The following is a 12,288-nucleotide window of genomic DNA, read 5'->3' as shown; positions in this document are numbered from 1 at the left end:
CCAGGGGTCACACTTTTGAAAACCATTGGGTAAAGTCACAGAGTAGCAAGGGAAAGAGAAAGAGAGCCTGTATAATTGATAAACTGATAATGCACCCTTAATTATAGAGATGTGTGAAATGACAGATTCTAAATCAGGAAATTCTGTAATGAGTTATTCCTACCACTAGAAGATTTTTCACTTTAAAAGTATAATTGCCGGGCCTCCCCGGTGGCGCAGCGGTTGAGCGCTGGGTTGCGAAGCTGCCCGCAGCCTCTGAAGCGCTGGTTCGATTCCCGGCTGCTCCCCGGCCACCAGAGGAGGGTCCCACATGGCGCAGACCTCTCCTGCCGCCCGCTGCTCCCCTCAGCAGTGTACTTCGGTCCTTCTGCCTGCTTTGCTCCCCGCTCCGGCTCTGGTGAATTCTCTCACCCTCCCGCGCTTCTGACTGTACCCAGTGCATGTATAAACGAAAAACGAATAAACAAATAAATAAATAAAACATGCCTCTATAAAAGAAAAAAAAAATTAAAAAAAAAAAGTATAATTGCCTACTATAGGATTAATTTAAAGTGCCTTCCCCTGGTTCATCTTTCTTGTTCGAGTTTAAGTTTTACTGATGGTGAGTAATTATTATTTTTTTGAAATATTTTACCATTTACTGGCATATGTTTTTTATAACTCTTACAAATGTCATTGGATTCAGGTAAAATATAGGTAAATCTTTACTAACGTATTTCACATAATTTGATAGATGAAAAATTACAGGCTTTTTCTATTTTTTTTGTTGCAATATATTTCTGAAAATTAAATTAAAAATTAGAATGAAGATACACAGATGTTCCCCACCCAAGAAATCAAGAGCTTTAGACTATCCTTTTTCACCATTAGATGGCACTGGTCTATCATGAAGGCACCCTTCAAAATGGGGAGAAACTTGCCAACAGCTGACTCCAAGGTTCAAAGTGGAAATCAGGCACTTCAATGGGCCTCGAGTAAGTGGACTGGCAAAATTGCAAACAGTGAAAACAGGACTTCAGAAAGTTGTATGAACACTTTGACAAGACCATTAGCTTGTCAAATCAATATATATTCTTTTTTTTCCTTTCTAGAATTGTTAGGGGGAAAAGGCGGTCCCAAAGCAAATTCCATACAGGCTTTGTGGACTCCACCCCCACCCCAGGTCAAAGCCAAAGACACTGGGAACTCCAAATCCCATCACCACCAAAGGGAAGGTGGCTGGGACCTGAGGGTGGGGTTAAGCAGCCAGGTGGATACAAAAGGCAGACACGTGGGCTTTGGGGGCTCTCTCCATTTTGGGCTCTTGGCCAGCAGCAGCGTCCGGTCAGCTCTGAGAGTGACTTTGGGGTTTCCAGGTCGTCGGATCGGGTAGGACGCATTAAAGACTTTATTTCCCTATTTTCTCCCTGAGTTGTACATTTTCCTTATTTCCTTTCCTCTTGTAAATAAACCTTTTATTAACCCTTTTGTGTGTGTCTGTAGTAGAGTATTCATAAGTCCCTTTAAAGCGCGCGGGTGAGGACCCACAGCCAGGAACCCGTTTAATATCGGGGTTGCTCTATAACAGAATGACTCTAACTTGTAATGAAACTAATCCAATCACTTAGTTCTAGACGTTCACACCTTAGTTCTAATTTGGAATGAAACTAAGCCTATTACTGAGTTCTAGAAGTTCAGACTTTATTGATGATTACTGTAGAAAATTGCTATAAAGTGGGCGATGTCTCTGATTAACAGAGAGGCAAACAGGGTCAGGAACTTGGGTTCTAGCTGACTGTGCCCATTAATGACATTCACTCAATCAGTGACTGGCATGCAATAGGGGATCAAAAAAGTCTAACTCTTTTACCTATAACCCTCCTCCCCCACCTGTAAGCTCCTTGATGGTGGGACAGTTCACAAGCACCTAGAAGATGCTCTGATAAATAATAGCAGCAGTTAGTGATGTGTTAAAGCCAAATAAAAATTTACCTCTCAACCTATCAGGGCATTAAATATTTCTTCTAAACAAATGAAACTCATATATGAGTCCCCCCTTTTCTAAACTCAGAAAGATTTAGCTTTTAGCTTTTTAAAGAATACTTTAGTGTCCGAAGCATTTAGCTTTAAAGATCAATGACATGTAGATCCTATTCTGAAGAAGAGGACAATTTAGAAATTGTGCATGAATTACTAGGAGGTAGAGAAGCTTAATTGTGTGAATGACAACTGCAAAAACAAAAACAAAAAACCCAAACAGTTCTAGAGAGCTCAAAAAAGACAGAAACTACTTCCTATTGGGGAATTTAGGGGAGGTTTGGGGCAGGCGATGGAATGGGCTTGGCCTTGAGGGGTGCAGAATCTGTACAGATAGGAGACAGAAGGAAATGATCTTTCTCAGCGAAAGCATTGTGGCAACATGGAGATGGACGACAAAGAACAAGAAGTCATGTTGTCTGGCACCTTGGCTATGTGAAGGCAAGTAGAAAATATGAACAAAAAGTTCTGTTAAGGATCTTCTCTGATCTTATAAAGAGCAGAAAATCATTGACATCTTCTGATTAGGGATACTATGACCCTAGGGTTACAGAAAGATTTTCTGGCATTACTGTGCAAGATGAAAGGCAGGAGATGATGTGAAGATTATAGCAAATGGCCAGAGAAGATGTCATAAGGACAGCACTGGGGTAATGTTCCTCAATAGAGTAATGACACAGGACTGCATGAGTAGAAGCAAGAATCTTCATGGGGTCACAACTAGTCCTTGGCAAATCCAGCACTTGCAGAACAGAAGAATAGGTCAGAGGGGACCAAAATTTGAAGTCTGAGTGGCTAGAAGGCTTGCAGAAATGTTAAGCTTAGCTGCCATATGAGTATGGGGGAAAGATAAAAGACAACAAGGAGTAGGGTGCTGTGGCTCAAAGGTAGGCAGGGGCCAATACCAAGGTGGAGGACTTCAAGACATTTACACTCACACTGTTGTAAGGGCATCACCCTTAGCCATCACTGCTGCTGCCCACTTTCCACCTCCCCTGCCTCTGACCCATATCTGATATCTCCTGGTGATGCTCAAACAGCATTTCCCCCAGCTGTAGTGGTCTGGAAAAGCGGGTGAAGAAGGACTGCAGCTTCTGGGGGTAAAAGGACCCCCAGCACAGTACTTTGGAAGCAAAGGAAGGAGATATTTAAAAGAAGAGACTGTTGATATTGATAAAAGAAAATGATGACTGAGCTTGGTCCTTTGCCCAATTTTTCTTTTAGCACTTTTGGGATCTAGGGAGATTGTATCTCTTAAAATAAGATGCTGCATATGGGTGATTAATTTTACTTTTATTGTTCTTTTAGTTTGTGTTGCAGGGAATCTGAAAGAGTAATGGGCTGCAGGCATTTTCAATAGAGGGAAATCTGAATTCTGTTATCTCCATCCAAACCAGCCTTCTCATTCCCCAATTAGCCAGGCATCAACTGCTTGACTGATGAAAGTAATTTCATTCAAGTTATGATTTTGATGCAAGACCTAGAAAAGTGGCTGTCAACAGCAGGTAGTCAATAATACTTGTTGAATAAATTAATGTATCGAGGTTTAGCCAACTGGAGAGGTACTTGCATTTTTTCTTTAAAAGATTTATTTATTTATACAAGAGCTGGGGTATAGGTCAGAGATGCGGGAGGGTGAGAGGATTCACCAGAGGTAGAGCAGGGAGTAGAACAGGCAGACAGACAGAAAACACTGCTGAGGGGAGCAGCGGGTGCGACAGGAGAGGTCTGCCACACTATGTGGGTTTCTCCCTGGCCTGCCGGGAACCGAACCTGTGCTACAGAGGCTGCGGACAACTTCACAGCGCTGTGCTCAACCAGCTGCACCACTGGGGAGGAGACTTGCATTTTTTTTTTTAAAGATTTATTTTTATTTATTTATACAAGCACTGGGTACAGTCAGAAGCGCGGGAGAGTGAGAGAATTCACCAGAGCCAGAGCGGGGAACAGTGGGCGAGGCAGGAGAGGTCTTCGTGCCATGTGGGACCCTCGCTGTCGGTCAGGGATCGAACTGGCACTGCAGAAGCAGTGGGTACCTTTGCAGCCCAGTGCTCAACCGCTGAGCCACCAGGGCAGGCCCAGGAGACTTGCATTTTTAAGAGAGGACAGCAATAGGATGAATCCCTAACGAGAATTTCTTGCTTTTTGCCTATTTCCATTTCCTAGTGGGGGTGTTATTGACATTTTCAGCAGAAAAATCTACAAGTGGCCAATTCTTGAAAGTTCTAAAGATTGCTGGAAGTTTAGCAGCCCTGGATTTGGACTACTAAATACCAGTAGTATCCCTGGCCTCGTGACAACAGAAGGCCCCTTCCACATCTTACCCCTGCCAGGCCCTGACACTGCCCTGAGAACACTTATTCCCTAATCACCCTCCTGCCAGCTGCATCCTCCCTCCTTTGTACTTTCTGGGCATGTCTTTGATGCCCTTTTTAAATAGGAGGCAAAAATATACACAGTCACCTACTGTCTTTTTTCTCATCTCTTTCTGACCAACTCAACTTTCTTAATGATTTGAGCACCTTTCTATAAACACTCACTTATCAATTAGACTTTCATGGCTTCCCTTCATATCAAGAAGGCTGGAGACTCAACTTACTTTCTTTCCTTCTTTTTTTTTTTTTTAAAGATTTATTCATTTATGCATACAAGAACTGGGGTACAGGCCAGAGGTACAGGGTGAGGTGAGAGGATTCACCAGAGACAGAGTGGGGATCAGAACAGTCAGACTGACTGAAATACACTGCTGAGGGGAGCAGTGGGAGAAACAGGAGACTCAACTTTCTACATGATGTTCTGCCTTACATTCTGTTTCAGCTCTTTCATTTCTTCCAAGAAACCATGTGCTCCTCTCTTTAAGCCTTTACATAGGTTCTTCTCTCAGCTGAGAACATTCACTTCTCTCCTTCTCTTCATATCATCTCACTAATTTATAATACTTCCCAGATCTTGGCTGGGATCTCAGAGGCTATCTCTTGGTAGGCTCCATGGTATGATGTATCCTTTTATCATTACTCTTCTACCATCATTTTACCCATTTGTTAATTAGCTATGTACATATTTACTAAACTGTAAGCACCACAAGAACAGAACATACCTAATGTTTTCATGGTTTCCTACACTTTCCTATACTGGAGAGGTACTTGCATTTTTTTAGCATCAAGCAGGGATTCATTGCACAGTGATCACATTTAATTGTAGATAGGGGTCATATATTTTCTACATTTTTTTTTTGAAGACATTTTTCATCTTATCATTACACTCTGATATAAATCCTGATGTTCCAGCTTCCTTCACCCTAACCACAAAGCTTTGCATATGGTAAAATCGTGATAATTTTTTAAAAAGATTTATTTATTTATTTATACAAGGACTGGGGTACAGGCCAGATGCGTGGTTGGGTGAGAGGATTCACCAGAGACAGAGCGGGGGAACAGAACAGGTAGATGGACAAAATACACTGCTGAGGGGAGCAGCGGGCGAGACAGGAGAGCTCTGCAGCGCCATGTGGGACCCGCGCTATGTGAACCCGCGCTGGCCGGCTGGCCGGGATCGAACCGGCACTGCAGAGGCTGTGGACAGCTTCACAGAGCTGCGATCAACTGCCTGCACCACCAGGGGAGGCCCTCAACAATTTTTATAAAATTAACCAAAACAGTGCAGTGTCCTATGTGGTACACTCCTGATACCTTAAGATAAATCAAACTTAGAAAAACAATACTTCATTGCATGTGGACTGTATGAGAGATGTTATCAGTCATTAAAATATGTGGCATATTGAAAGACAGAAATAAAAGCTGAGATTGAGAATGGCATGGGTGGCAGTGACACCCACAAATAAAGGATAGGGCTAGGGGATACAGCAGGAGTGGATGGAGCTGGCAGCATGGTTGAGTCATGATCAGTGGCCTTGGTCTAAGTGATTGGGCTTTGGTCTGGAAAGGATACAAGATGACCCATGAGGAACCTCTTTGCCAAGCAGTTCTACTACAGACTTCAAAGTTATGGTAGGAGATGAGTTAATACTAAGATGGAAATAATATGAAGCACATGTGCAAGGTTTGGATGGCACAAATCTCAACTCTAATGAGGTAACTGGTCTATGGGAGTGTAAAGAAAACTTAAAGGGAGTCTGCATGCAGGGATAATTCTTGTGATGTGACTAGCCTGGGAGCAAAGCAAGTGTGCTCTACTCAGAGCCAGTTCCTTCAGCAAGCTCAACAGCCGACCTGCTGAGATCAACAGTAGTAGACCCAGTGATCAATCTGTTTTTCTTTCAAATAAAAGGTGAACTGAAACAGACCAAGGACAACCTGGAACAAGCCCCAAATGAACTGAGTGCCTGGAAGTTTATGCCTGACAGAAGCCTGATGTCATCAGACTATTCTGAGGAAGTGGCCATCTCTGAAAAATTCTCCTTCTAGAATGTGTAGACCATTGAGAACTGTTTAAAGGAAACAGATGAGGAAACAGAAGCCTTAAGTCTCTGGCATGCTACATTGTCAGGCTGTTTGGAGGAATGAAAACCTACAGATTTAAAATGCCGAACTGAATAGGAAAATTTCAGTAAAATGTAAAAATCAAACACGTATTGCTCTTGACCTAGAGCACGGTGACTTAGAGACACTGTATATCAGTTTTGCTAATAAGACTGGACTTCATAATTGGTGTTAAACATATAGATCAAAACTCAAGTGTGGTGAATTTCACCATTAAAAGTTTATTTACTGGGCCTCTCTGGTGGCATAGGGGTTAAAGACAGCGCTGTGAAGCTATCACCAGCTACTGCAGCATGAGTTCGAGCCCCCACTGGCCCGGAACAACACACATGGCGCAGCAGACCTCTCCTGACTCGCCCACCCGTTGGTCTCCTCAGCAGTGTAATTCAGTAAATCGGCCTGATTTGCTCCCCACTCTGTCTCTGGTGAATCCTCTCACCCCCCACACCTCTGGCCTGTACCCCAGTTCTTGTACGCATAAATAAATGTATCTTTTAAAAAATAAAGGTTTATTTACTAAGAATCAACTTCATGGTCATGAGAGAATCAAATAACAGATGTCAGTAGAAGTAGTTGATATAGTTAACCATTTAGTTTGGGGCTCTCTTAATTAAACCTAAAATCAATGTGGTTTTAAACAAAGGTATGTTCTTTGAATGGTTACAAATACTGTAGAGAATCTCATTGAGCACATTACAAACATGAAGGTATGTGGCACCAGATCTGAGGCTCAAGGTATTTGCAGCATTATAAACATTCACTTCACAACCCGATTGCATATGGATATTAGCTGTGAAAGGGCTCACTCCTTCTTTCCTTCTGTAGTGAACTTTATTAAATCTCTATTCCATTCATGTGTGGTCGCTATGAGGATGACATTCAGCATCTCCTTCCAGTAGTCTCCCTCAACTACAGAGGAAAATTAAAGTCAACCTATGAGAGTCCCGTGCAGCTAAGGTTCTGAAGGTAATTTAATTCAATGAATTTAGCATTTATATGAGATTTGACAGAATTGTAGCAGAGTTATACATTGTTCTTCTTGCTGGCAGACATAGATGTGGATGTGGTTGGGTTTTTGTAGCATCTTATTATGGTTCTAATGTCCATCGCTGGATTTATGGGTTCCAAGAGGGGGGTGCTGGTAACTTTAGCCAATATGCATTCTTGCAAATGTGGCATGGCAGTGCAGCTGGCAGCAAAATTAGCATTCTGACCATGGTAGTTTCCAGAATATGGGAGTGACAGTGCGTTCTTAAGACTTTGAGTTCTGCTGTGTGGCTTTGAAGTCATTATTGACAGTTCAACTTAAGCTGTATGTTTCCTCAATCCTTCCTATCCATGCAATCAGTCTAATGCCCTTAAGTAAATCTCTCTTTGCTTTAACTAGCTAGAGTGAATTCTGTTATCTGCAACTGAACTCTGACCCATCCTAAATAAAACTTATATTTCCTTCTATAAAAGACCTCAAGTAATTCCTTAAGAATTACTTCTATTAGGTAAGTTGCTTTCTACTCTTTTTTTTTTTTAAGATTTATATATTTATGCATACAAGAACTGGAGTACAGGCCAGTGGTGCAGGGAGCGGGGTGAGAGGATTCACCAGAGACAGAGTGGGGAATAGAACAGGCAGACTGACTGAAATACACTGCTGAGGGGATCAGCAGGAGAGACAGGAGAGGTCTGCTGTGCCATGTGGGTAGCTCCCTGGCCCGTAGATTGAACTCATGCTGCAGAGGCTGCAGAGAGCTTCACAGTGCAGTGCTGTGCTGTGCTTAACCCCTTGCACCATCAAGGAGGCCCTGCTTTCTACTTTTTACTAAAGACTATACTTCTAACTTCAAACACATTGGGGTCAAAATTATATCACAAAATGTATTATAGAAAATAAAACAGTCCCAAAATTATGCTCAGGTTTAGTTAGTTATATAGTCACTTTTTAAAGGTGAAATTATTGCCCAATGAAGTAAAATATCAAATTGCAAAAATTGAAAAAAAAGCCTAAATTATTGACCTATTTCTCTGTAAATGAAGTGGTCTGTTTGTTACACCATTTAAAGATAAAGGTAATTTCTTTTCTTATATGGAAGGAATTTAATATTTATCCCTCCAAGTGAGTCAGCTGCTATGTTAGCTTGGTATTGTCTTAGCCAGAAAGTTATCATCAATAAAGGAAATAGTTGCTTTGTTATTCTGGAGGCCAAAATCAAAACCCAAAATATGTCTTAGGGAAGGTTCACTAACAAAATAAACTTGAACTGAAAATAATCTCCATGACTTGGGCAAAATGAAATGGGTGATTTAAGCATGAAATTGAACTGGTGTGCCAAAGGTCCTAACTATAATGCTATTGGGAAGGATTCACGGAAATCCCTATATTGGATTAGTCATGCTTTATATGTATGTATGTATTTTTCTCTGCTCCAAACGCAATTCTGGAATAGAGAGAAAGTAGTCTTTTGGAAGTTATAACTTTTAATATAGGAAATGTACCTAAATTTTAAATTTTCACTACTATGTAAGAAAACGGAGTATGATTTTGTATCTAATCTCTCTGAATAAATATTTGTTAAATCTCTGGATGGTGAATCCACGCATATCTTAGTAGGTTAACTTTATCCAGACCAATTTAGCAAGCTCCCCAGACGCCAGATACATTTCTCAACTATGTGCACTTCCTTTAACAAGCAGAAAGAAAACAAATTGAGTATAAAATCCTACTGAAGCATAGAAACCCAGCATAAGAAGTGTAACTCTACAGACTAACACTGCTTTCCAGTGGCTGAAGCCCCTTTCTTTAAGAAAACCTCTGAAAACCCCATGTGACGGTGGCTCTATACTACTTTCTGTACCTCTGTAACTGTGTGTGTGTGGGGCGATCTTACACATGTTCATGATCTTTAATATTAGAATATTGTGTTAAAACACCAATTTTGTGGACTGTATATTAGAACTACTTTTATGTTGGCGATCTGAACAGTAGGGATACGGCTTTAGCAAAAAAAACCTAAACTTTGTAAAATACATTTAAAAACAACCAGCTTTAGGCACCCCTCCTTCCCCTTTTTGGCAAAGTAACAATACAGGTAATTCCCTGGCTTCCCAGATCCGGACGTGCAGGTGGCTACAGCACCTGGGAGAGCGCGCACAACTCCAGCGCACTCCATGTTTCGCACAACTCCAGCGCACAACTCCAGCGCACTCCATGTTTCGCACAACTCCAGCGCACTCCATGCCCCACAGCCTCCATGTTTCGCGCCGGAGAAGCTGCCAAACAAAGCTCCTGATCTCCGGGAAAGATCCCCCGATCGCCCCTTCAGGGCTCATGACACCCCCAGGGCTCATGACACCCACAGATCACAGACAGAAAAAAGCGCTGGGGCGCTTGGGTGCGGCGCCAAGGAAAAGAGAACTTCAGACAGGTTCCAACGCATCCGGCTCCCGCCAGCGGAGTTTTTCCGAAGCCGCAGGGTCCGAGTTCGCCGAAGCCTGCCCGGCCCTTCCCCACCTCCCGGCGCAAGCGGGAGCGCCCGGCAGGCGGCCGCTTCCCGAGCGGAGGCGGGCAGGTCGGGGCGCGGGCGGGTGCCCCGGCCTGTCCCGGGCCGCGCGTCTCGGCTCCCGCACTTACCAGGACCAGCAGCAGCGCACCCTCCGCGCTCCGCGCCATCCCCTCGCCTCGGGCAGCTCGCCCAGCTCCGCGCCGCCGGCTCCCCGGTGCCCCCGCGAGCGCGCTCTCGCCCCTCCCCGGAGCCTCCGCCCCCGTCCCCGCCCGAGGGCACCTCCCGGGCGCGGCCCCGAGGTGCCGCTCCAGGTGTGGCCGCCGTGAGAAAATGGAGCCCGGGGCCCGCTCCAGCTGCCCGCCGCGGTGGGAGGCGCACCGTGGACTCCCGCCCCCGTCGCACGCGCACCTGGGACCGTGACGTCCCGGGCTTGGGGACAGGAGGTGGCAGGCCCCGCCCCGCCCGCCTCCCCTCCTCCCTGGAGAGTGGCCGGGCGAAGGGGGCTTCCGGGCCACCAGGCAAGCGTCAGACCTGGGCAGTGCAGGTGGCAGGGCCCGCTGGGCACCGACCAGAGGACCCATCGTGGTCTGTCGAGTGGAGACCTGCGGGGTCCCGCTTGCGACCCGGCAGAGGCGGGGCCGGCCACCGAAGGTCATCGGAAGGTGAATGTCCTTTGGTCCAGAGAGCGGGTGGTGCGGGAAGACCCATGACACCAGGACACCGCCGCCAGGGAGCTGGGGCCGGCTGGAAGGAGCCAGGGTCTGGATCAGGATGTCAGGTGGCTGTCTCCGCGAAAGCGTCTAGCCTCTTGTTCCCTCAATGTTTGCAGGTTGCTCCTTGTTAGCAAGACTTGAACTAGGAGAAAATTCTAAGCGTGTGAAGGGAAATATATATTCTTCGCTACCATTAATAAATTCTTTTTCACAGAGTACAGTGCAGATCAGAGTGCCCAGCCTAATAGTCATAAGCCATGTGACGTGGACCACCTCTGGGTGCTTCAATTTTCAGATCTGTCAAATAGCATCCAAATACATAAAACGGATGTGAAGATTTAATAATAATAATGATAACAATAATAAAACCTATGTGAAGCATCTAGCTGTTTAGCACACAGGGTCCAAGTAAATGGTAGTTGTCATAACTATCATTAACATTTGCATGAATAAATGTTAAGTTGAACTCCTTGAAAAACACAAACTTAGTATGGGTGTCCCAACACTAGAATCAGCACCAGATTGGGCCATTTCCATTAAAGGTTAGCTATTGTTGGAGTAATGGAAGAACGTTGATTTGCTCCTAGAAAGAGAAGGCTGGCATTAAGTTTGGCCAAAATAGCAGAATGACAATTGCCTTCCCCTCCTTCCCCCATTATCTCCTTCTCCCCGCTCTCCAGGTATAATTTTCCAGGATAATGATCATCTTCTCTTCTCCCCTGTTCCCAACTGCCAAAGACCACCCCCTCTTTGAGTGGAGAGAAGCATATTCTCCTATTGTTTTATGGCTTAATTGCTGAGTGAGTGAACTTTTCTCATACTGTTTAGTGGCAGTGCTTAAGTTGGTTGAAAACTAGGTTATCTAGAAGAGTGTCTCCTTAGTTTAGCAGTTTCCAGTGCCCAGAACAGTGCTGAGTATCATAGGAGACCAATGTTTACAAACTGTTACAGACTGTAAACATTGGTTACATATTAAACTAGGAGGGAAGTATGTCTTATAGTTTCTCCTCCTTTCTCTTGAGCCAGATGTGGATGTTAGCACACATGGTGATAATTCTCATTCTCCAGAGGTATACGAGTTGGGAAAAAAATTCTCATTTCCCATCAGGCTGGGAAAGCTCCTAATTAAACAGGGCAGGCTCTATCAAAACACATCCTAAATTATTCCCGCAAACTATACATAAGTCTTACCTAAAATTAGGGCTCTTGCAATTGAGTCCTATAGGCAAGTATTTATACCTCATTATTAAGACTTTGGTCTCTGTTTAGTAATGAAGATAATTATAGCTTCCAGAATGAGAAATAGGTAATGCAAATTTTATTTCTGTTGAATTATTTAGTCTCTGCTGGAGACTGTCAAAATCAGTTTCAGGGTAGTATTCCTCTGTAAGTCATTAATTTCAAGTGTTTGAAAGTAGGTGTCATAATGCACTCCTTAAAGTCATAGTGTGTCATTCTTGAGTTTGTTCCACTTTAAACATTCTGAAACTTATGACTCAGTGAGGTTAATCCTCAGCTACTTCTCTAGCTTTACCTTCTCCTTTTGTCTGGGATGAAAGTAAA

At 43.9% G+C, this 12,288-nt stretch overlaps 1 protein-coding gene across 1 annotated transcript in view; it reads right to left on the bottom strand.

The window, feature by feature from the left end:
• Nucleotides 1-10,179, bottom strand: part of DSG2 (desmoglein 2) — a gene marked incomplete at both ends in the record, with an annotated part of 41,653 nt that extends 31,474 nt beyond the window's left edge. Inside the window, one exon of the mRNA XM_084252692.1 lies at nucleotides 10,141-10,179. Coding sequence (XP_084108818.1) covers nucleotides 10,141-10,179 — 39 coding nt within the window. The remainder of the gene's footprint in view (nucleotides 1-10,140) is intronic.
• Nucleotides 10,180-12,288: the final 2,109 nt, after the last annotated feature.

This window comes from Talpa europaea, assembly GCF_964194135.1.
Source record: "Talpa europaea genome assembly, chromosome: 13".
NCBI lineage: Eukaryota > Metazoa > Chordata > Mammalia > Eulipotyphla > Talpidae > Talpa > Talpa europaea.
This window is presented reverse-complemented; position numbering and strand designations above follow the sequence as displayed.